At 43.1% G+C, this 25,808-nt stretch overlaps 1 protein-coding gene across 1 annotated transcript in view; it reads left to right on the top strand.

The window, feature by feature from the left end:
- Window positions 1-6,686: 6,686 nt before the first annotated feature.
- The window catches only part of FRY (FRY microtubule binding protein), a 343,127-nt gene continuing 324,005 nt past the window's right edge, over window positions 6,687-25,808 (top strand). The window contains exon 1 of the mRNA XM_075061648.1: window positions 6,687-6,906. Coding sequence (XP_074917749.1) covers window positions 6,702-6,906 — 205 coding nt within the window. The 5' untranslated portion in view covers window positions 6,687-6,701. The remainder of the gene's footprint in view (window positions 6,907-25,808) is intronic.

Raw genomic sequence — 25,808 nt, 5'->3', positions numbered from 1 at the left:
CCTATTGTACATTTGATTTTTTTCTTCCTTGGTGTAGTACTTTGCACTTATCTTTTTTGAATTTTATGTTGTTGATTTCAGACCAATTCTTTAATTTGTCAAAGTAGTTTTGAATTCTAATCCTGTCCTTCAAAGTGCTTGCAACCCCTCCTAGTATGGTGTCCATCTTCAGATTTCATAAGCATAGTCTCCACTCCATTATCCAAGTCATTAATGAAAATATTGGGTAATACCTGACTTAGTGCAGACATTTGCAGGATCCCAATGGATGCATCCTCCCAGTCTAACCATGAACCATTGATAACTATTCTTTGAGTATGTTTTTTGAACCAGTGATTCACCCACTTCATAGTAATTTAATCTAGACCACATTTCCCTAATTTGCTTAGGAGAATGTCATGTGGAACTGTGTCAAAAGACTTACTACAATCAATATATATCACACCTACAGCTTCCCCACATCCACTCAGCTAGTAGTCCTGTCAAAGAAGCAAATTAGATTGGTTTGACATGATTTGTTATTGATAAATGCATGTTGGCTGTTACTTATAGCCCTATTATCTTCTAGTGTTTATGAGTTCATTGTTCAATAATTTGTTCCAATATCTTTCCAAGTATCAAAGTTAGGCTGACTGGTCTATAATTCCTCAGGCCCTCTTTGTTCCCCCTTTTAAAGAGTGGTATTTCATGAGTCTTCCATGATTTCTCAAAGATTACTGCCAACCATTCTGGGATTGTTCCTTAAGTACGCTAGTGTGAAGGGCTCTCCTCACTGCAAGTGCACCATTTTGTGGCCTGGGTCTGGGAATTAGCTCTCACCCCATCTGGCACCCCCTTCTGTTGGTTGCTCACACTGTGGTCCCTCTCTCTCTGTGCTTTGGGAGGCTCCATCTTCATGATTCAGCTCTCTGGAAGATCACTGTAGAGTCCCCCCCATTCCAGGGTAACAAAATCCTACTGGACAAGCTGTCCAGATGCCACCTCAGACAGTCTTCTATTCCATGCTTCTAGATCCTGTGTCACTTTCCTAGTGGCTGGTAGGGAAATCCGGGCCTCCCTGCTATTCTGGGTTCCAGCCCAGGAACCCTGTGACTAGCAATCTAGGTGTACTTAGTTTCAGACCCTGTTGCTTCCCTGGGTTCTTCCTAACCCACTTCTCTATCTCCTTGCCTGTCTCTGGTTTACCACTGGAGCTTCCTTTGCTCCCTATGGCTACTTCACCCATTTCAGCCTTTTGCCAGACTCCCTAGGTCAGGTCTTGCTATTCCCTGGATGTTCTTCTTGTCTCTGGCCAACTCCCTTTCCCTCTAAGGAGTGACTGCAGACCTCATCGCTGCAGCCCCTTCCTGGTTTATAATCCAGTCCCAGCTCCTTCCCTAACTAGGCTTCATCTGCCTTTTGGTCCTGTCAGTCCTGGCTCTCCTCCAAATGCAGCATCTGAAGTTAATTGGCTCCTTTTGACCCACATTAACCTATTTAGGGCTTGTGTGGGGTGGATACCGCATCACACCAAGGATGAATTTGATCAGGCCCTGGCAACTTGAGTACATCTAACTTCTCTAAATATTCTTTAACCTGTTTTTTCTCTATTTTGGCCTGAGTTCCTTTCCCCTTGTTGTTAATATTAATTGTGTTAAGTATCTAATTAGTATTAACTTTTTTAGTGAAGACTGAAGCACAATAGCCATTAAACACCTCAGCCTTTTTGATGTCATCTGTTATTGGGTCTCCTCCTCCACTTAGTAGTGCACCTACACTTTTCTTTCTCTTTCTCTAGTATTTATAGAACCTCCTCTTATTGTCTTATGTCTCTTGCTCGGTGCAAATCATTTCCTTAGTCTTTCTGATTTTGTCTGTCCATGCGCACACTGTTCTTTTGAGCTCATCTTTGGCGACTTTCCCATATTTTCACTTTTTAGGATTCTTTTTTGATTTTTGGATCATTAAAGAGTCTGGAAGAAGCCATATTGGCCTCTTACTATTCTATCTTTCTTCCACATTGGGATCATTTTCAGACCCTTACTTATCAGTTCTCTGAGTTTGTTAAAGTCTGCTTTTTGGAGTCCATTGACCTTATTCTCCTGCTCACATTCCTTCCTTTCCTTAGAATCATGAAATCTATCATATCATGATCACTTTCACACAAATTGCCTTCCACCTTCAGATTTTCAACCAACTGTTAGAATCAAGTCTGAAATGGTTATCCTCCTGGCTACTTCCTCCACTTTTTGAAACAAAATGTTGTCTTCAATATGTTTCAGGAACTTTTTTGAAGTTTTGTGTTCTGCTGTATTACTTTTCCAACAGATGTCTGGGTAGCTAAAATCCTGGTACTACCAGTTCTTGTGTTGTGGATATTTCTATCATGATGTTGCCCCTGGTTTCCTCCCTCTTTTAATAATTGATTTTGAAGTTCAGCTCTCCTAACTGCTGCTCCTCCTTCACAGTTTGTTTGCTTCTTTGTAAGGGCTGGTAGTAGTTTTATAATGGAGTCACAGTTTAGATTAGTTCAAGGGGAATCATAATACTTACATTTTCTGCTGATTATTGGCTGAGAATTTACCAGCTGTATTTCTTCCAATTGATTTAGCTATTGCTCCTGTACTAGAATCTGTTTTCAATACAGTGCAACCGCATGTCTTGATGTTGGTACAATTTGAGCTACTAGCCTCTGTCTCATTTAAATGAAATTTCCTCTAGTCTCGATATCAGGAAACTAGGGTTTGGGGAATTAATCCTATTTATTTACTGGTAATGTTCTGTATAATTAAAAAGATTTATTTTCAAAAATCTTGTATCACAGGCCGCTTCTGAAAATCATATATGTGTATCCCTTCTTTCACATCCTCTCCAGCACTTGCCAGGGTACATCACAGTGCATTTTTTATAGTTCATAAGCTATCAAAGGTAATTTATAATGGCACAATCATAGCAACAGCTTTTTCCATTTTCTAAAAATTAGAGTTTTTAATCTAATCAATTTAGGCCCACTTTTAGTTTTATCAGTGCTGTTATGCCTCATCTCTTGCTTAGGGTTTGTCTACACTTGGACATTTACCAGAATAACTATTCTAGTATCATGTGAAAATAGATTAAACTCAGTCAGAAAAAGGCACTCTTATTCCAGAATAAGAGTGATCACACAGTGGCTTAATAATTATTCTGGAATAGCTATTTTAGTAAATTTCCAAGTGTAGACAAGGCCTTTGATCCAGTATAATCTGGATATGACTTTGAAAGCAGATCATTTTTAGTAAAGGCAGCTTTAGCTTCAAGTAATGACCAGTCATGAAGGCTCAGGGTAGTTACATAGTTATTGGCCTGAAGGTATTGATATATTGATCTGAGCGGTAGTTTTTGTTTTTTCTTAAGTTCCTCAAAAATAAACAGAGTCTTTATCACTGAAATGTTTGGTGAATGTAAACCCCTAGAGCTATAAACTCCTTTCTTTTTGTGTTTCTTCACTGCAGAGTTAACCACATGATCAGCACCCAGGTTAGCCTAGCTTGTGTGTGAGTGTTTCCAGTGCAAAGGTATACTCGAATTGCTGTGTGCACTCTGGGGATGCACTCACTCATGTGAGGCACTAAGAGTTTTCTGGATGCTTATCCCATGTTCTTAGCACTGCACTAAGCTGCACCACTATATGAATTCTTTGGAAATGCACAATGGGAGAACTTGTCTGTCCTTTCTAGATTTGTGTGCAGAAGTGGGTCTAAGCCCCAAACACAGTGAAGTAAACAACTTCTGTCACACTAGAAGTCTGTCCGCAGCCTTGATTCCAACCTGTATCAAGGCATGGATCAAAGACAATGACCCATTCCAGCTGTTGGCATTAATGGAACTCTCATTTTGGAAAGAAGCCACAATCTGCAAATATCTTAAGGACCTATGTTCACTGAGGCTAGCTACCACCTTCACTTTAATCAGGCTAAAGTTAAACCATCCCAGCTGTCACACTGGGATGTCAAGCCATTTATTTTGTTCTAATTTTTCCTGTTATAAGTGCATGGTGTAAGTAGAACACACTTGGGAGCCTTGATGAACTTTTGGATCCCCAACTATCTGAATCCAGTGATTACAATTGTTTAAAAGTTCTTAAAATCATGACCCTGTTGACAAACTCTTAAATCTGTGCAGCTTGCAAAACAATATAAAAATCCTTCCTTTGAAAACAGAGGAAATTGTTGAAAGAAAGAAAGGAGGAGCCTCTGCAGAGACAGTGTAATTTTGTCACAGGGCCTGTTTAATATCAGTCATCTAAAGATTGGTTACTGATACTTGTAGAATTGCCACCCTGCTTGTTCATGTACGGCTTATTAAAAGTTGTTATTATTTCAGCAGTGCAATATCTGCTGGCTTCTCTTTTGCACAAGTTTGAACTTTTCTGGCAGATTCAGTTCACGTGGTTTTGCACCTTTACTCCCATCAATTTTCAGATTTATATGGATCTCCCAAATAACACACATTTCAGACATGTGAATGGTTTTGTGGCAATTGCAATGATACTGACTTTTGATGACTTCTTTCACTAGTGAATTTTATCTGTGTATTTACAAAACTCTAGCAAAGACTTGAGTGTACTCATCCTTCTTTTTGCCTGTGGTGGGGTGACGACTCACCGGCGCAGGACATCCTGCTAGTTGCCCAGGGAATGAGCTCTTTCCAGCCTGGAGCGCCCTCTGCAGGCCGGTTGATGTCTCATCTGCTGCTGGCCCTGTGTCCCTCCTGGTGCCCTTTGCCCAGGGGTTCTGCCCATCGCAGTACCCCCTCTGTCTTGGTCTCCCCTCCCAGGTGAACCCCCATCCCCTATCCCCACCTTGCCTCAGTGGCTTCTGCCAGTCACCATCTAGCCCCCACTCCCTGGGGGAGACTGCAGTCTGTAAACTACTCATCATTGGCAAGGGGGATTGGACCAGCTGCCTCTGCCTATATCTGGGCTGCCCCTCTGCAGCCCTAGTACCCTTTTGTGGGCCCTTAACTCAGCCTGCAGCCTGAGGCTTTGCTTGGCTGGAGCTCCCCAGCTCCCTCTGCCCTTCCCCAGCACTGCTCCACCCTAGGTACTCTCCTCAGCTTCCCAGGCAGCCAGATCCTTCTCTCTCAGGAGTTAGAGCAGGGATTGGCAACCTTTGGCACGCAGTTAGCCAGGGTAAGAACCCTGGCGGGCTGAGCCGGTTTGTTTACCTGCCGCGTCGGCAGGTTCAACCGATTGCGGCTCCCACTGGCCGCAATTCACCACTCCAGGCCGATGGGGGCGGCGGGAAGCGGCGGCTAGCACATCCCTCATCCCATGCTGCTGCCAGCAGCTCCCATTGGCTCAGAGCAGCGATCTGTGGCCCGTGGGAGCCGCGATCGGCCAAACCTTCGGACACGGCAGGTAAACAAATCGGCCCAGCCCGCCAGGGTGCTTACCCTGGAGAGCCACGTGCCAAAGGTTCCCAATCCCTGAGTTAGAGGGAATGTCTCTCTGTCTCTGGCCCTCAGCCCTCTTATAGGGCAGCTGTGGTCTGAGTGTGGTGTGGCCCCACCTGTGGCTGCTTCCCCCAATCAGCCCAGCTTTTCCCCTGCCACAGCCCTCTTCCAGGGCTGTGTTAAGCTCTTCTGGGCAGGAGCGGGGTAACCACCCTGCTACATTGTCCTTTCTAGAATCCAAAGACAGCAAAAAGATTTTGTCGAAAGGTTTGTGCAAACATCACGTGGTTACACTGGCAGTGTATCCCTATTTTTTTTGTTATATGGAAATTGTGCAGACCTCTCTGTCTGTCTGTAAATATGTTCTATATGTACTGAATATATCAAAATAGTTAACTGCTGACTGTTTAGGCTGCCACATTTTAACCCTGGCTACAGTTGAGGAATAATGTTATTACTGCTTCTTCCCAATGTCTCTGCTATGTCTGCTGTTTATTAAAATTGTCTTTGGGGCAGGGGTGCTGAGAGAGAGTGTGCAGGCATGTGTGTGCATATATATTAAGAAGCCTAAATAATTACAGATATACTATCTCAGAAACACTATGTTGAGAAAACAAGCCACAGTGGTTCTGAAAGTAGAAACCAAACTAGTACATAAATTGAGCATAAAAATCTCGGGGCATTACTCTCAAAATGTCCTCTACTTTTGATCAGACAGTAGCACACATTCTGAGACAGATGGATACAGGCCCCAGCTAAAAACCCAAACACACTGCTCAAATTGTACCTTCCGTCCCCTGACAGATACCTGGAGGGTCTGTGCCTTTTGTTGTTGTTGTTGTTTGTTTAACAGTTGAGCAATAACTTGTTTAGTTTGTCATGCCGGTAAAACATCAATGAATTGAACTGTGAAGTACCGTTGATGAAACATGAAGTACAATACCCTATACAGTGACAGTTAAGCAAATTTTCCCTTTTATGCGGCAAGAGCTTGTGAGTTCAGATTTGTTGAATCTTTCTAGAGATCCAAAACCTTTTAATCTAATGATTTCAGTATGTCTCCTCCCTCGTGTTGTTTAAGTATTGAAAGGAGGGGCTACATAGTAATTCTACACCTGTTTTAGCTCACGCCTATCAACTTGCTAAACTTACCAAACAAGTGCAGAGTTAGGCATGAGAACATCAGATATTGCTTAGGAGTTTAACCACCAGTTAAATAAGCCTTTGAGTGTGCAGATTTTTACTTTTTGGTCTTATGCTTGGGTAGCTTTACAAATAAGTCTGCTATAATGGCAATTGATGACACCAATTTGTACTCTAGGACTAAGAGTAAACTGAATTCGTATCAGACTGATTATAAATCAACAAGACGGAGCAGCCTACCACCAGACCTTCTTCTAGGAAATGACATTAAAGGAAAGTTTCAAAGAAATATTAAGAATTTAGAACCTATACACCCAAGGCGCCCTAAGAAAAGACCTTCTATTTTTCCAGGTAGGACATGCTATGTTTACTAGTAGATTGGTGCAGTACCTCTTTAAACTTTGTGATGATATTTGAGGAATTCAGTGATTATTAAAAACAATTATTAGATGGACTATGTTCAGGATAAAACCTATCTACAGATGTTGTCTAAGTTTTATAAGACGGAAGAAATATGGCTGTTTTTTGTAGTACAACAGCATGACGCACACCAGTCTAAACTGTGACTAAAAAGACAGCATTCTTGGGGTTTTTGTTTTCATATTGTTTGCTTGGTATGTTAATGGTTACCATTAAAAAATAATTTCCATGTATTACAATGCTTACAATTCTGTATTTACTCTATCAGATTTACAAAGAGCTCAGCTAATTAACTATTTATTTTGATATTGAGATATCCAACTTGCCCTTTTCATTATTTCAGTGTCTCTCTTTCTTTTTGTGGGGATGTGGGAGAAGCATGGACTTGTTCAGTGAAGCTGGTGGCTTTTATATAGACAGAAATTAACACCATTAAATACTCAAATGCATGCTTTGAATTCCTGTCCTGCATTGGAGCCTGAAGATGTTTGTAGTAAATGATTCAGTTTAACCTCTGGTTGTTAAAATTTATGAACAAGCTGGATCTGTATATTTCAGTCAGAATAAATATATACTTTAAAAAATCTATAAATAGTGTCTAAATTAAGCAAGATATTAGGAGGAAAAACATTGAAGCATCTGTTGCAGAGCAGTATTTGCACCAATTATGAGATGTTTTTACCAGAGGATTTAAAATGGTTAGAAAAAAAAATCAATATTTATGTTCATTCCTGTAGAAACTGGAGGTGTATCTCAGTGAAATAATCAAAGCAAATACAATCCTTATTCCAAGGAACAAAACTTGTTTCAGAAAATGTATGTACCTTATTTTCAGCTGAAAAAATTAGCTTGTTTTAAATTCCCAAATCCTCTTTGGGGAATGGTGCTGTAATGCAGACACTTAAAGAGCAACTGTTGAGATTTTTATTTTTAAAATCATGGGGCGTTTTCCTTAGAGGCTGCTAGAGGCAAAGCCCTGCGTATATGGTGAGCTGAACAATCATAATAGTAGTACGGCTAAGAGAAAGGACGACCAGATGCCAGAGAAAAGTTAAATTTGCTCAGAGTTTAGAATCTTAAAATCAAGTTATAGGAATGTTAGGAAGCTTCCTGCTTTAATACTTTTGAAAAGTAAAATCAGTTACGAAGCATTTGAACACGAAAGGAATAAGGCCTCCTTCCTTCTTTTTTCCCCCTTTTATTTTTGCTCTTAAAAAATACATTTCCTACAATAGCTTTAGTCAGGTGACTCAGGCATGCCCTATAGCTCCACCACTTCCCAGTGCCTGAACCGGTTCTTCCTGAGGCAATGCTGCCTGTGTGACTATCAAACTGTAGTCTTTCTGATCATTCCTTTTCTTTTGTCTCAGTATCTACCCTGTTTTCTTCTTGCCTTTGTTGCATTCTCCTGATTTCCTCTTTTTGGTTTTCTCTCTTTCTCTTTCCCCATTGTACCTCTTCTTCGTTCTTCCCTGTCTACCAACTTTTTTCGTTTGGATGTAACCATACCCACTAGCATTCTCTTCCTTCTGATCTGATCTTATTCTCTTGTGTCCATTTAGCTTTGCTCCTTTTCCTTTTATACCCTCCCCTCACTCCATCCAGGGTGATCCTGGACGAAAGACTGCACTTTCTGCTTGCCACTGTATTATTTCTCCTTCCTCAAAATCACTCACACCAGCATTTGTCCTCACACGGTTTGTGCTATCTCAGACCTGAATTCTCTAAAATGCTTTGTGCCTCTGGAATGCTGCCACAACGCTTATGAAATGCACTGCAGCAATGTTCCAGTGCACGGTGACTGAAAGGTAATGCAAATTGCTGGCTCCAAGCTGTAGGTGGAGTGGGGTGGAGAAATAGGGTCTGTTCCTTCATCTTGAACTTCATCACTCTATATGTAGAATTCTCAGTTGATAAATTTTTAGAAATAATCTACTGTAAGAAAAATTTTAAAAGCCTTCTAGACTCCTCTCATTGTCACTGATGAATCCTGGTCATGCATGTTGCACATATGCTAAGAAGATTGTCACTGATGTAAATATATAGAGTAGAATGGAAATGGAATTATACTGGTGATTCAGATATTCTGCTGTCTGATGTACTGAAGTGTTTCCCAGCCTTTTGAAGGCTGAACGCCCCCTTCAGGAAGGTAAAATCAATAGTGTCTCCTTGTTCCAACCTCACCATGTGTTGTTATATTTTTTATGTAAGCATATTCCGCATCTTCTCTTTCCCTTCCTCCCTTGCAAGTCCTTCACTCCTCCCTGCACCCGAAGGTTTGGGACGTGTAGATATTCGTAATAAAACCTTCCTTTCCTTCCTTCTTTCTTTATGTGCTTTGAGGAATGAAATAATTAACAATGATGACGTTTAAAAGCATCTAAGTTATCACCCCTTAAGATAAATGAGGCACTTCAAACATCACTTCTCTTGTTTCTGACTGTGCAGACTCAGACAGATGTCTGTACCGGTTAGACTCATTTCACATTTTAGTCACAATCATAAGAACTAGAGACTACTTATAAATAAAAACTGAAACTGATATATCTGCATGCCTGCCTTCTTTCCCCCTTCCCCAAAAGTAGTTCTTCACACACACACAGGCAGGAGCAGCCTACACTTTGGGAAACATAGGTTTACTATATGTGCTTCCTGGCTGCAGGATAAAGCTGGGGGAGGGTCGGAGAGAAAGGAGGAGAGAAGAGGAGAAAATTGCTTACCGCAAGTAAAAGTAATGAATAGAGCCCTACCAAATTCACAGCCATGAAAAATGCATCATAGACCGTGGAATCTGGTCTCCCCCTGTGAAATTTAGTCTTATTGTGTGCTTTTATCCTATACTATACATAGGGCCCTACCAAATTCACAGTCCATTTTCATCAATTTTGCGGTCATAGGATTTTAAAAATTGTAAATTTTATGATTTCTGCTATTTAAATCTGAAATTTCACAGTGTTGTGATTGTAAGGGTCCTGACCCAAAAAGGAGTTGTTGGGGGGGTCGCACGGTTATTGTAGGGGAGGTTGCAGTACTGTTTCATTAATGATCTGGAAGATGGCGTGGACTGCACTCTCAGCAAGTTTGCAGATGACACTAAACTGGGAGGAGTGGTAGATACGCTGGAAGATAGGGATAGGGTACAGAGGGACCTAGACAAATTAGAGGATTGGGCCAAAAGAAACCTGATGAGGTTCAGCAAGGACAAGTACAGAGTCCTGCATTTAGGATGAAAGAATCCCATTCACAGACTAGGGACCGAATGGCTTGGAAGTAGTTCTGCAGAAAAGGACCTAGGGGTTGCAGTGGACGAGAAGCTGGATATGAGTCAACAGTGTGCCCTTGTTGCCAAGAAGGCTAACAGCATTTTGGGCTATATAAGTTGAGGCATTGCCAGCAGATTGAGGACGTGATCATTCCCCTCTATTCGACGTTGGTGAGGCCTCATCTGGAGTACTGTGTCCAGTTTTGGGCCCCATACTACAAGAAGGATGTGGAAAATTGGAAAAAGTCCAGCGGAGAGCAACAAAAATGATTAGGGGGCTGGAACACATGACTTATGAGGAGAGTCTGAGGGAACTGGGATTGTTTAATCTTCGCAGAAGAGAAGAATGAGGGGGGATTTGATATTTTCTTTCAACTACCCTGAAAGGGGGTTCGAAAGAGGATGGATCTAGACTGTTCTCAGTGGTACCAGATTACAGAACAAGGAGTAATGGTCTCAAGTTGCAGTGAGGGAGGTTTAGGTTGGATATTAGGAAAAAAATTTTCACTAAGAGGGTGGTGAAGCACTGGAATGGGTTACCTAGGGAGGTTGGTGGAATCTCCTTCCTTAGAGGTTTTTAAAGTTAGGCTTGACAAAGCCCTGGCTGGAATGATTTAGTTGGGATTGGTCCTACTTTGAGCAGGGGGTTGGACTAGAAGACCTCCTGAGGTCCCTTCCAGCCCTGATATTCTGATTCTATGATTCTACCCTTACTTCTGTGCTGCTGCTGGTGGTGGTGAACTGCCACTCTACAGCCACCAGCTCTGCAGGCAGCAAAGAAGTAAGGATAACAATAGCACAACCTCCGTAAAATAACCTTGTGACTCCTCTTGCAACTCATTTTTGGGTCAGGACCCCCAATTTAAGAAACGCTGGTCTCCCCCATGAAATCTGTGTAGTATAGGGTAAAAGCACACAAAAGACCAAATTTCATCGGGGGAGACCATATTTCACAGTCCATGACACTTTTTTCATGGCCATGAATTTGGTAGGCTCACTGCTCACCAGCTGTCCAGCTCTGAAGGCAGCGCCACCACCAGCAGCAGTGCAGAAGTAAGGGTAGCACCACCGCAACCGCCCCTACAATAACCTTGAGACCCCACCATAACTCCTTTTTGGGTCAGGAACCCTACAATTACAACACTGTGAAATTTCAGATTTAAATAGCTGAAATCATTACATTTACCATTTAAAAATCCTATGACTGTGAAATTGACCAAAATGAACGGTGAATTTGGTAGGGCCCCAGTAATGAACCTTGTCAAAAGATTAAAATATATTTAAGATATTTTTTTAATCAACTGATTTTTAGTTCCTTGAAATTCAAACTTTTGGAACATTTTTTTCTGTAAAGGCTAGGAATTTAACTTTGCAAGATGTGTACATATTTTTTATTGACTTGATTGTCCACCCCTCAGTAGTACCAAAAGGTTTTGTAGAATTTATACCTGCAAGTACATTCTTTAATTCGGAACAAAGACCAGTAGATTGAGTTGTAACAAACTAAAGGCTCATATGCTGTCCTTGTGCATTGTCAATAGGAATTGCACATTGTAATATTGGAGAGTATGTGGCCCCCAATGATATCTTATTTTAAACAGTTGAAAACAAACCCTGTGGGCTTAATTCTGCAGCCTTTTTGCATGCAAAACTCCCATTGGTTTCACTGGGAATTAAGGACCATATCCAATATAATGAAAGTCAGAAAGAGTTTTTATATTGACTTGTTTGTCTGTCTGTCTTAGGGTTTTTATACCGCTCTCCATCACGATAACATCTGAGCACCTCCGATGTTAAATCAGTAGCAATAGAGGAATTCTTAGTAGACTTCATTGAGTTTCTCACTCTTCTTCCTTCTCAGAGTAAAGACTCTGCTTGGGGTGAGGTTTTTTATGGTTCAAATTTGTTTGATTTATTTATTTTGATTTTTTTGGAGTTGGAATGAGCACTAAATGGATAAAAATGCTGCATGCCCTTCTTTAATAATGTGTTATACTCCTATAGAAGATACTAGTCAACCCACAAATCTTCCACTGGCATTAGCAGATGATTGATCAAATTGGTAGGATTGCTGAACACAAGAATGATATCACTTAAGAAGCACTGTAGATTCGCATTCTGAAAATTTCAAAACTTCAAGTTGCAGAGTTTCTTTTCTGTGTATATATGCTTAATTTGAGAGTAAATCTGTTTTTCATATCAATGACCAACTAATAATGATGACAGGAAAACCCTGTACTAAATTCACCATATATATTACAAATCCTGACTGGCAGCAATGATCTGAATATTTAGTCTAGTAGTGTTTGAGTGCCTGGTAATAAAGAATGTAGTGTACAAGGACTCTCCTATCCATGCTGAGAATGGTGCTAACATATAGTTCTTTATGTAGTGTAGACAGGCCCTAGAGATTCTAATTAAACTTTACAGTTAACATCTATTAATATGGATGGAGGAATTCATGTTGTAAGAGCTGTTGGTTCAGTATGACCAGATATGAGCTGATAGGGCTGATTCTGTATAGCAGCCCTTGATGTAGCCTTTGTCTGGATGGTGTCTTATAAAAAATGAATGGTGTATTGTCTTATTTTGACGACAATTAATAAATGATGAATTAGTAAACTGTTTCAGAGTAGCAGCCGTGTTAGTCTGTATCCGCAGAAAGAACAGGAGTACTTGTGGCACCTTAGAGACAGTAAACTGTTAAAAGCCATGAGTACTTTTACCTCACTTAGAGAGGAGTGATGTCGTGGTGTCACCTGAAGTCAATCACGTGGTATATGCAGAAGTGAATGTGTTTGACATACTGTTCAAACCCCGAGGACGGCAGTTGTTGTCAAAACATTGGTTGACTTACTGTTAAGGCTACGATTTAGTCACAGGTATTTTTAGTAAAAGTCATGGACAGGTCGTGGGCAATAAACAAAAATTCACTGCCTGTGACCTGTCCATGACTTATACTAAAAATACCCCTGACTAAATTTTAAGGAGGGTCGCTGCTAGGGCAGGGAGGAACGCATTGGAGGCTGCTTCTTCGGGGGTGGGGGCGCATCTGGAAGGTAACCAGGGGGCCGCTGCAGGAGGGCAGCAACTGCAGCAGCCGCCCGAGGACCACTGCTAGCAGCGCCTGCACCGGCCACCAGGGCACTGCTCCTGGAGGTCGCCGGGGAAGCAACTACTTTGGTAGATTGGGGACTGCTGGCGGGGGCTGCTGGCAGCTGCAGAGCTGCTCCAGCAGTGGCCGGTATGGCTGGCCCCGGAGCCAGCTGCTTGAGTGGCCCTGGGTCAGCCACATAGGCCCCTGCAGAAGTCATGGAGGTTGCAGAAAGTCACAGAATCTGTGACTTCCACACCTCCATGACAAACACAGAGCCCTATTTATAGTCATCCTCCTTCTAATTTTAAAGATCTGCTAAAATCAGTTGAAAGGGTGCGTAATGTAATGTGCTATGCAATTTCTTTGACGGAACAACCAGTACACAGTCAGTGCATCTTATTATCATATTCATATGATCTTGGAAACATGCGAATAACAGACTTGTATTATGTAAAGACACAGAATACAACAAATACATGTAAGTTTTAAAGTTTCCACCTTGCCATTTCTATAGTTATATGCTCTGTGGGACAGATTTTCAACAGTGCTCAGCAACCAGTGGCCATAGTGAACAGTGGGAACTACTGGCAGCTGTTCTGACCACTTCATTTAGGCCTTTAAACAGGAACTGAGTTCCATTGAAAATCTGGCTCTTGAACTAACCTTATGGTGACCTTGTTTTTGAACCTCACAGTATGTGGAGCCTTTAATGCTGTTTGACTAAGGCCTGGTCTACACTGGGGGGGAATCGATCTAAGTTACGCAACTTAAGCTACGTGAATAATGTAGCTGAAGTTGACGTACTTAGACCTACTCACCGCGATGTCTTCATTGTGGTGAGTCGACTGCTGCTGCTCCCTCTCGACTGTGCCTGTGCCTCTTGCAGTGGTGGAGTATAGGATCAACAGAAGAGTGCTCAGGGTCAATATATCACATCTAGACTAGATGCGATAAATCGACCCCTGCTGGATCGATCACTGCTTGCCGATCCGGCGGTTAGTGTAGACATACCCTAACTTATTTGTTTGGGAAGACCGAAGGAGCGGGAAAGGGTATGGAAGTGTCTCCTCCCAGGACCATGCATGCCTCCATAATTGTGCCTTGTCTCCATGACTAGACTTTGTTTTCGCTGCCAGAAGAGGTGTGTTTTTACTGTGAAATAACTTAATGTGCATTAACTGTCCCACTATAAATACACAGTGGGGACAAGGAACTATAGTTTTACCGCAGGTTAAATTAGGCAGGGTCATTCATGGATGGGGATATAGTGTTGACCTTGCCTAGCTAACTCTCAGTAAAAATTACAGATGCATTGTGTCCACTAAGATTTTATATCTGGATAGCGAACATGTTAATTATCCCACTGTAAACTCCCACCACCATTTTTGTAGTGAAGCCGTAATAGCTTCAGTTAAACAGCAGGCCTGAAGTGATCCCTCAAGGCAGTATAAGTCAGAGCCGCCAGGGGGGCAATTTGCCCCAGGCCCCCATGAGAGTTTTTCAGGGCCCCTGGAGCAGGGTCCTTTGCTCCGGAGGCCCTGGAAAACTCTTGCGGGGCCCGGGGCCCTGGAGCTTCTTCCGCTCCGGGTCTTCGGTGGCAATTTGGTGGTGGAAGGGCCTTCTGCTCCGGGACCTGCCGCCGAAGTGCCCCAAAGACCCGCGGTGGAGGGTCCTTCCGCCCCGGGACCCGCCGTCGAAATGCCAGGTCTTCGGCGGCAATTTGGGGCAGGGGCTCCCTGCCGCCGAAGACCCCAGGCTCCCTGAATCCTCTGGGTGGCCCTGATATAAGTAACACACTCCTGATGTTCAGACCAGTTTACAATTTTAAAAGTGTCATCGTTTAAAATAAATAAATTGACCTGATGCAATATGTATTCAGGAACTAAAATATGTGAATGTAATATGAGAAAGGAAGGTTTTAATTAGAACAATACATAATATTCAAAGACTTTGGGAATGCTGTAAGTAAAGAAATGGTATTGTTTGTTCGACATTGGGTTAGAAATGTGAATTTTCTTTTGATAGCTAGTCACTCTCATTGAGGGAGAGAAATGTTTCACAATCTGATTACTTTTAATAAGGATGCTATAAACTGTAAAAATAATACGTCTTGATTTAAAGACATAGTGTAATATTCTCATTTTATTAAGATATGAATAATCCTACTTCCTCTTTGACTAAATCTGTACTAGGTTAAAAATAGTTATGTCATTTCTAAAACCTTGATACTGCATTGTGATCTGTGTTGGGTGAATTGCTGTGCATGCGAAGACCCATTGGCTTCAATGGGGCAATACACCAATGCATAATCAAGTTCAGGATGATGGACAGTAGTTGTAAATGAGGATCTAATCCCACAAATAGCATTAGGCAGAGAAAGCAGAGGGGAGACAGGACTTGCTTCTCCCAAAGGTCTCCACACAGTGGAGGAGGTACGCAGGGTTATGTGCCTCTCACTCCTGATTTATGCCAGGGTTTGCTGGCCCTACTTGGTCATGTGGTGCATCTGGGCCCCCTCCCTGCATGGCAGCTGCCAGAGCTGGCAAACTGTGCCCCGTGGGAAGAGGTAGGCAGGAGCAACTGCTGGGAGCTGCAGGGAGGGGCCACTGTTTTCCTGGAGAGACAGAACAAGAAGGTCTCAAGTTGCAGTGGGGGAGGTTTAGGTTGGATGTTAGGAAACACTGTTTCACTGGGAGGGTGCTGAAGCACTGGAATGGGTTACCTAGGGAGGTGGTGGAATCTCTGTCTTTAGAAGTTTTTAAGGCCTGGCTTGACAAAGCCTTGGCTGGGATAATTTAGTTGGTGTTGGTCCTGCTTTGAGTAGGGGATTGGACTAAATGACCTTCTGAGGTGATGGGAGCAGGCTTACCTGGTGTGGGGCCTGACTCGAGCTGTTCCAAGGACGACTGAACATTTAAATTGTGTCCCCCCACTATCAGGAGGTATGAGTCATCTCTCACTAGTTAATTTAAAGTTAAGAAACCAGTTGAGAGTTAAAAAAGAAGGAAAGCTTGTTTTCCTCTTCTAGCCGATGAATGAAAACTAGGTGTGGGAGGATGAGATCTACTAGTATTAAAATCTTGAAGGGCATCGTGGCCAGAAACAGTCAATTCAATTCACTAACTACAGATAACACTTCCTTTGTTTTATAAATAAATTTTGAATGCAGAACATGTATTGCTGAGAAAAAATAAGCTTATGTTTAAGGTAATTTATTTAATAAAAATTATTAAAATACTGTTTGTGCCTTTTAATTAAATTCTAATTTCCATCTAAATAGATTTTTACACAAATTGCAAGTAAAATTAATCTAGTAATTAAGAAATGCATCATTCACCACTTTCTAACATAATAAAAATGTAAACAATTAAAAATCTGAATAAATGTAAATTAAGATGGATAATTTCCTAAATAAATGTGTATGGCTACACTGTATCTTCTGGGTTAGAAAAATGAAGTAGCAAGTTTAGTGTAAATATTACTCTTGAGGAAATTCTGCGCCACTGCACAGGCACAGAATTCATATTCCCTTCATATTTCTTTGCTTCCTCTCAGAAGAATGACTTCTGATAGGAAAGCAAAGGGAAGCTGCAAGAGCGGTTACCCCCTGCCCCCAGGTGGGCAGGCATGTAATTTTGGCCTCCCAAAGCAGCCAGCAGAGAGGAAACTCACCTGCGGGGGAGAGGCACGAGGCTGGGGACTCCCCCATACCCAGACTCCCCTGCCGAGCCTCACCATCTCCTGCACCCACAACTCCACCCCAAGCCCTCTGCACTCCCACCCCACCAAACCTTATCCCCTACATCTGGAGCCCTCTTGCACCTGCCCTACCAAGCCCCTCACCTGCACCTGGCCCTCCATAGCCTCAGCCAGGGCTGGAGGCATCCCGACTAGTGGCTCAGACCCTGTGCCAGACTCAGCTGCTAGTCCCAGCTGGGCTAGGTGTAGGGGAGGAGTGCACTTCCTCTGCACAGAGTGGCTGGAGCTAGGTCAGATCTCCCACACTGAAACCTCACCCAACTCTGCATTCCCTTCCTCTGCTTCCTGCTCCCATCACTCCTCAACCACAGGGGTACGGGGTCACTGTACAGGGAGCTGGTCCCCCATCCCCTGTGCCTCTGGATCTCCCATATACCCAGACCCTGCCACCAAGCCTCATCCCCCCACATCCAGAGCTTCGCTCACTGAGCTCCCGGCACCTGACCCCACATCCAGAACCCCCCCTATATGCAGACCCTCACCCCTGCACCCAGACCACCCTCACTGTGCTTCCCACACTTGAACTCCCATCCTGACAAGCTCCACTCCCCATGCACCTGGACCACCCTGATGAGCCCCCTGCACTTGGACCCTAACTCTACTGAGCCCTAACCAGCTGCACCAGAACCACTTCCCCAGCACCTAGACCCCCTGCCAAGCCCCATTCCCTCATACTTACACACTTCCTGCACTGAGCTCCATCACCCCTCACCTAGACCCCCCTTGCTGAGCCCTAACCACCTTCACCTGGACCCTCCCCGCAGCGTCCACTGCCCCTGCACTTGGACCCCCCCATGAGCCTCTGTGCATCCAGATCCCTCCCCACACCCAGACTCCGCACTGAGCCGCCCACATCCAGATTGTCCCCCACAAAAGCCTTTCACCCCACACCTTGATCCCCCCACACTAAGCCTCTCCACATTTGGATCTTACTCGGCTGATCTTGCTTGCACACACTGGGTACATCTGGCGTGGAGAGACAGGGCCCTGAGGTATTTCTAGGGTGGGGAAGGCCTGGCCCTTTGCACTGAATCAGGGCTGGGTGCAGCCTCACCACCAAGTCCTTGTCCTGGAGGGCAGGGGAAGGGAGCTGCAGGGTAATCTCCCACCTCCATACAGCCAGTGGCCTGTGCTTCTCACTGCCATGCTGGAGCCTCTGCATTTATTGATTGACAAATGAAAGTTGCAGAATTTTAAAATGTTGTGTGCCAAATTTTTGGTGCAGAATTCCCTCAAATGTAAAATATTATGTTTAGTTGCAAATCAACTTTTAATGGTTACCAACCAATGAGAATGAGCCTTTCTTTTAGAAAATACTTAAAAAGTACAAATTAAAAGCATAATTAAAATCAATTATTTAAATCAAGTAGTTCTGTTTGCTGATTTAAAATCATTGCTTTGATTTAAATCAATCCATCCTCAGTCTCCTTCTCCCTTTTCTTCTCCTTTTCCCCTCCAAAACTGGTAAGTTAGGGAAGTAATTCATGTGCTTCAATGTATCCCCATTTTATATTTGGGAAACTGAGGCCTGGTCTACACTACGCCGTTAAATCGATTTAAATAGCGTTAAATCGATTTAACGCTGCACCCGTCCACACTACAGTGCTCTGTAAATCGATTTAAAGGGCTCTTTAAATCGATTTCTGTACTCCTGCAAAACGAGAGGAGTAACCCTAAAATCGATATTACTAATTCGGAATAATGTTAGTGTGGATGGAAATCGACGTTATTGGCCTCCGGGAGGTATCCCACAGTGCACCACTGACCGCTCTGGACAGCAATCAGAACTCAGAGGCAATCTGGACCAGGAAAAGCAAGCCCAGCGACATTTGAATCAATTCGCTGTTTGGCCAGCGTGGGCTCGTGGATAGCACAGGTGACCTACGCAGAGTCATCAGCCAGGTAACATGCAGTCTGTCATGAGAATCGAAAAAGACACACCAGCATGGACGCACAAGAGGTGACTACGAATCTGATCGCGTTATATGAGGAGAGGATTCAGTGCTCAACGAGAACCTCTGCGTCCAAGCACGAATGAAAAATATTTTGAAAGAATTTCAAAAGTCTATAGGATGGAAAAGGCACAGCAGGGCTCAGTTGCAGTGCAGGAGTAACAAGTTAATGAGCTCAGACAGTCATACCAGAAACCTAGACAAGCAAACGGAAGGTCTGGATCAGGCCGCAAACATGCCGCTTCTATGCGTGTACTGCATGCATTTTATGGGGGTCTGGCAATCCAGTACCCACCCTGAGGCCGTGGATCTAAGTCGGGTTGTAATCACTTCAACATGTTGAGGATTTGCGGAGGGAGATGAGAGGAGAGAGGAACGAGGGGAGAAGAGCTTGCTGAGAGCACACAGCACTCATTTACCCCCAAACAGCCAGAGCTTTTGATGACCCCAGAAAGTTACCTCCCAGCCCCGAAGCCATACGCTCCCATCAGTGAAGCCATGGAAGCGTACCCTACGTGAGTGTAACCTTTGTTAAATATCAAACATGGTTATAGAAACAAGACGTTTTATAATGGATTGACTTTGCCAGCAGGGTCTTTGTGATGCATTCGAGCCAGTAAAGTTACAGGAAAAGTTCCGTTAAAATGGTCTGGGGATGGAGCGAAAATCCTCCAAAGAAATTACGTATGAATCGTCTTGGAGGTACTCAAAAGGCCTTTTGCGAAGATTTCTGGGAAAGGCGGCCTATCCGGTCCCCCCGGTTGTAGGCCACTTTCCCACGCCATGCATGATCCAACCCCGCAAGTAATTCGGATCATTGTTCACAAAGACACAGCTGCGTAGTCCTAGTGATTGGCTGGCATTCAGAGAAACATACGTCTGCATCTTGCGCTGTTATTCCAGGAGAGCTATATACATTCATTGTAATCCGGGAATTGAAAGTATCCAGGAATTTGATTTGAATTGGGGGTGCATACTGGCGATTTTCCTCGCGGGCTTCGCTTATCCTTCTTGCACGTGCAAAGCGGGGGGAGGGGAGGAAGATAGGCTGAGCTTTTCTGGTTGCGACAGGAACTTCCCAGCTACAGCCACCATGCGGTCGTGGGGGGAGCAGGAGGAAGGAGGGGCATGATACCGAGTGATCTTACATGTAGCGCCATGCGGGGGGGAGGGAAGAGGGGTTGGGGTCTGTCGGTTGTCCGCTAACAGGAACAAGCATCATAGGTCACTGATGTATATGAAGCTGGGAGAATCATACACAGAAAGCCTTACCGTGGCCGCATGGAGCGCGATATGATGCTGGGCCTGGCGTGCTTGAGATCTGCAACCACCGAGCCACAGGTCATCAGTATTAACACATGCAAAATGCGACTTGTAGTGAAATCAACGTGCTATGTAAGGTGGATTGTCTATTCACATGTGAAAGAGTGACAACATTATTCGATCAAAGTATCTTTACAGACTCTTCTCTTCCTCTTTTCCTCCCAGCAGCTGCACAGTTGGATCCGGTCCTCCCTACCCCTCCCACGGCTAGCTCAGATAAGGGCGAGGAGAACGAGAGAACTCGAGATGAATGTTCTCAAGACATCATGACAGTTACCCACATGACAAGAGCTCATCAGAATGAGTGGCACAGTATGTGCTGAGCAAGATGACAGATATGTGCCACAGTGAACAGGGAGGATAGAGAACGCTCGGTTGAGAGGTCGATGGCAGGAGATCAGAGGGTAGGCAGGAATCAGTGAGCTAGACGGTGCGCGTGAAGCAAGCGCTGGAGCTGCTGCGAGTGAATCAAACTGTATCTCGAGACATTGGTGGATCTTCAGGAAGAGCAGCGGGTTACAGAGTGCCACTGCAGCCCATGCTTAACCACCCTCAGTACTCACAATTCCATATCTTCCTCACCAGACGTCGTTAGAACGCTGGGAGGCTTTCTGCACCCGCCACTCACCCCCGTGGACGTCCAACCAAAAGGCTGTCATTACGTTGAAATGTGCTTAATGGCCTTTTCCTTTCTCCAATCCTCCCCAACACACAGCATGCAGATACTAGATAATTCTCTGCCCTTTTATATACTTCTTTAATAAAGAATACATCAAAGGGGAGGGTGGGTTGCTTACAGGAATGCCTTTAATAAAATAATGATTTTTAACACATTACTGAATGATTTTATTAAGAATAACTGATTTTAAACGATACGACTTTATTTCCTTCACAGCTGTAAGTAAAGGGAAGGTGGGTTGTTACAGGGAATGAGTCAATCGAGGGGGAGAGTTCTCAAGGGAAACAACACAGCAGATCAACCGTACCTTGGCCCGTGTGAACTCGTTTCAAGGCTTCTCTGATGTGCACGCCTCTGTGTCCTCTTCTAATCCCCTGGTGTCTGGCTGCTCGTGGTCAGCAGCAGGTGATTTGCCTCAGCCTCCCACCCCGCATAAAGGTCTCCCTTACTCTCACAGAGATTGTGGAGCACACAGCAAGCAGCAATAACAAACGGACATTGGTTGGCTGAGTCTGAGTGAGTAAGTAATGTTTGTCAGCGCGCCTTTTAAACGGCCAAATGCACATTCTACACCATCCTGCACTTGCTCAGCTGTAGTTAACAGCTCCTGACCACTGTCCAGGCTGCGTGTATGCTCAGAGCCATGGCATCAAGGGGTAGGCTGGGTCACCAGGATAACGACAGCATCTCAACATGCCAGCTGTTTATTTCTGGTCTGGAAAATTCCCTTGCTGCAGCCGTTTAAACAGGTTGTGCTTCTGAAGATGCAGCGTCATGAACCCTTCCTGGCCATCCACGTGGATGTTGGTGAAACGTCCTCTGATCCACCAATGCTTGCAGCCATTGAAAAGTACCCTTGGGTTTATGTACTGGATGCCTGGTGCTCCGGGGCCAAGATAGGATATGGTTTCCATCTATGGCCCCCCACAGTTAGGGAATCCATTGCAGCAAAGCCTCCACTATGACTGCACGTTTCCAGTCACAACCTTTCGTAGCAGCAGCTAACGATTGCTTTGGCTATTGCATACACAGCAGCCCCACAGTAGATTTTCCACTCCAAATTGATTCCGACTGACCGGTAGCTGTCTGGAGTTGCAAGCTTCCAGAGGGCTATTGCCATCGCTTCCTTCACTGTGAGGGCTGCTCTCATCTTAGTACTATGGCGTTTCACGGGCAGGGGAAAGCCAAGTCACAACAGTTTCTTAGAATCTTTTTACGCTTATTTCCAAAGAAACAGTGTTAGAAATTTTTTTTTTTTTTCTTTTTCGTTGTTATTTTGTTTTTTTTTTTATTTCCCCAAAGAAAGATACAGGTTGGGGCCTCTTTTTACGCATGGACGGGCGGGTCCTGCCAAAAGAAGTGGTTTTTCATGCTGCGCCCCTCGCGATCATCACCTCCACACCTGCAAAACTATGCGGTCCTACCAGTCTGTGTTGTTTCCCGCGCCCAAATTGGCGTTCAATGGGTAGAACCTGCCCATTCCAGCAGTAGCTCCAAAATGCAGGGGCCCGCTGTTAGGGAGATTCAGTGTTCCATGTCGTCATCGCTCTCGTCGCTGCGCCTCCGTAGCTGCCTCCTGCTCTCCTGCCTTGCAGTTCATGGTTCACCATAGACAGCACGGAGAATGCGCGAGGTGTTTACAACGTCCACGATTGCGTGTTACTGATCTCAGCAGGGTCCATGATTGCTGTGCTATGGCATTTGCTCAGTTCACCCAGGAAAAGGCGCGAAATGGTGTCTGCTGCTTTCACAAGAAGGAGGGGTGAGGCTGTACCCAGAACCCCGCGACAGATGATTTTGCCCCATCAGGCACTGGGTCTCAACCCGGAATTCAAGGGGGGGAGACTGAGAACTAATGGATAGCTACGGAACAGCTACCCACAGTGCACCGCTCCAGAAATCGACGCTAGCCTTGGACCATGGACGCACACCATCGAATTAATGTGCCTAGTGTGGACGCGCACAATCGACTTTGTAATATCAGTTTTATAAAACTGATTTTAGCTAATTCGATATTATCCCGTAGTGTAGACGTGGCCTGAGACATAGAAAGCTTAAGTGACTTGTCCAAGCACACACAGGAACACTTTGAAAGAGCCAAAAGTAGAACCAAAATTTCCTGACCCAAGACTTATTATTCTCTAAACATTTTATAGCTACATTTTCTGCTAAAGGAAAAAAATTTGTTAAATAAACTGATATTTTCCACATTTTATTAGCTACTTCATAGTAAACTTGCTTTAATTCAAACCATTTTCTTTTCTGTTTTATTTAACCCTGTTCCAAAATTGCTAAATTGATGTGAATGTCACAGTTTTATAAATAAGAATCTGAATAAATGGCAGCTGTTCTCAATTTGATTTTTTTCTGTGACTAAAATTTTCACCTTTTTTGCTTGTGCACATTTTAATTTTGCATTCACACATTCATATGCCTCCTGCTTATTATTCATAATTTTAAGCCTTTGCTATTTCTTTTCAATATAATTTGTTCAGAAAGAGTGGGTCCATGATTCTAAGGAAAGCTTTAGATTCTAAATCTAGGCAGATCTGATGGACATTATTGTCAAATTTGTTTTCTTCTTCCATTCATTGGTATTACTGCTTTTGGTGCTTAAGGACTATGTAGACAGATCACTTGATCTTCCACTAGGCCTATGATGAAGATGGCATCCCCTTATCCTTGGGCTGTGTTTGGAACATCAAAGAGGCTGTCCATTTCCATTGGAGAATCAGCCTGAAGGTGAAGATGAAAAAGATGAGAGAGTTGCTGCTATGGCTACTTTTTTACCTTGCTTGTTTGTGTCCTAAAGTTTCCCCTTGCTGTACTGTCACTATCTCTTATTACTGGTGCTAAAACACATTTTTTGGCCAAGATGGTAGTGCTGTGAAAAAAAATCCATTAGATAGACAGTGGGCTATGTCCCATCTTAAGTAATGTATTGCACTAAGGGCTAGTCTACACTGGCAACGCTAAAGCACTGTCGCGGCAGCACTTTAACGTGGCTTGTGTGGTCGTGGCAGAGTGCTGGGAGCGCGTCCCAGCGCTCTTAAAAAAACCACCTCCACAAGGGGCGTAGCTACCAGCGCTGTATCTATACTGTCTACACTGGTGCTTTACGGCGCTGAAACTTGCTGCACTCAGGGGGGTGTTTTTTCACAGCTCTGAGTGAGAAGGTTGCAGCGCTGTAAAGTGCCAGTGTAGACAAGCACTAAGTTTCCTCGTGGTGGTGGGAGGGGAGTCCCAGGGAGCCAGTTACCAGATTCTCACCATGGATTTGCTCCCCAGCAAAGGATAAATCTGTCTTGGGGCTAGCATGCAAAAAAATAATTTGGCCCAATAATATGTTTTACTTGTTTGATTCTTTATTTGTACAGTGTTTCACCTAGAGGATAATGATTGAAAAATATACTGAAATTTTAATTTAGAGTATATACTGAATGTATGTCCTTTGATGGGACATGTGGTAGATTTCTGTATATAACAAAATATCTTTTCATTTTGAAGAAGGCTTTTAAATGAATGTTTGCTACTGTGTTTTCCTCAACAGTATAGAATGACAATTATAGCTGTATAAAGGTGCTAGTTAGAAATTAGAGAGAAACATAGGAATTTGAAACAAAAACATGGAAAACCATGCTCTTATTAAAGTTAAATAATAATTTTAATTAATTTCAAATACAGTAAATGTATAGTACATCTCTACCTCGATATAACACTGTCCTTGGGAACCTAAAAATCTTACCGCATTATAGGTGAAACCGTGTTATATAGAACTTGATTTGATTCGCTGGAGTGCGCATCCCTGCCCCCCCCAGAGCGCTGCTTTACTGCGTTATATCCGAATTCATGTTATATCGGGTAGCATTATAATGGGGTAGAGGTGTAGTTAGTAGACATAGATATTTATAGTTCATTTTTAAAAGTCCATGTTCAGAAGTCCTAAGACAATAAAATCTTTTCCATCAGTTTGCTCCTGATGTTCTTTGAGTGTAGATTCCACATAAAAATGTGCATACTCTTCATCCACAAAAGTGTTATCATGCTAATATGTCAGAAAATTTGTCTGAATTACATTTTTATAGAGCTGATAAACTCTGGAGTATTTCATTAAACATCAGAAATAGTCATTCCTCTCAAAATTTTAAAGGACTACTTCTGGAGTAATGAAAACACCTACGGCAAACAAAATGCTTTTTAAAGAAGTAGACTTAAGGGTTATCTTAGTGCTGCTTGTTTAACCTTCTTCCTAACCTTTTGTGGTCTGTCCTTCATTTTTTCTGTTTGTTTTTTTAAATCTAATCTATGTGGATAGTGAGGGGGAAATTTGGCTTTTATGCCTCATGTTGACAGTTGCATAGGTCTATATACTACAAGTTAATAATTTGGTGTTTACTATTTGTATAGTACTTGCTTACTTGTAGGCTTGCTATATGTATATGGGAAGTAGCTATCTTATCAGAGCTGTTGATCAGTCACATGGCCTTCTACCTTCAATAAGTAAAACCTGATCCAAGTTAAATAACCAGATGATCTTATAACCCAAAGAATAAAAGTTTTCAGTATTTTCTTTTTTTATTTCTTTAGTGTATATTACCTCCCTCAAATTTTAAGAAAAACAAGTTTATTAAAGGCTATGGTTTCAGGAATTTCTAAAAATATTTGATTTTTTATTTTCAAAAATAAATGCACAAATGAAATGCAGTAATAAGTAAAAATTCTCTGTTTAGGTTCAAATAATCCTTTGCTTGTATTATTTTT

The sequence above is a fragment of the Chelonoidis abingdonii genome, chromosome 1 (genome assembly GCF_003597395.2).
Source record: "Chelonoidis abingdonii isolate Lonesome George chromosome 1, CheloAbing_2.0, whole genome shotgun sequence".
NCBI lineage: Eukaryota > Metazoa > Chordata > Testudines > Testudinidae > Chelonoidis > Chelonoidis abingdonii.
This window is presented reverse-complemented; position numbering and strand designations above follow the sequence as displayed.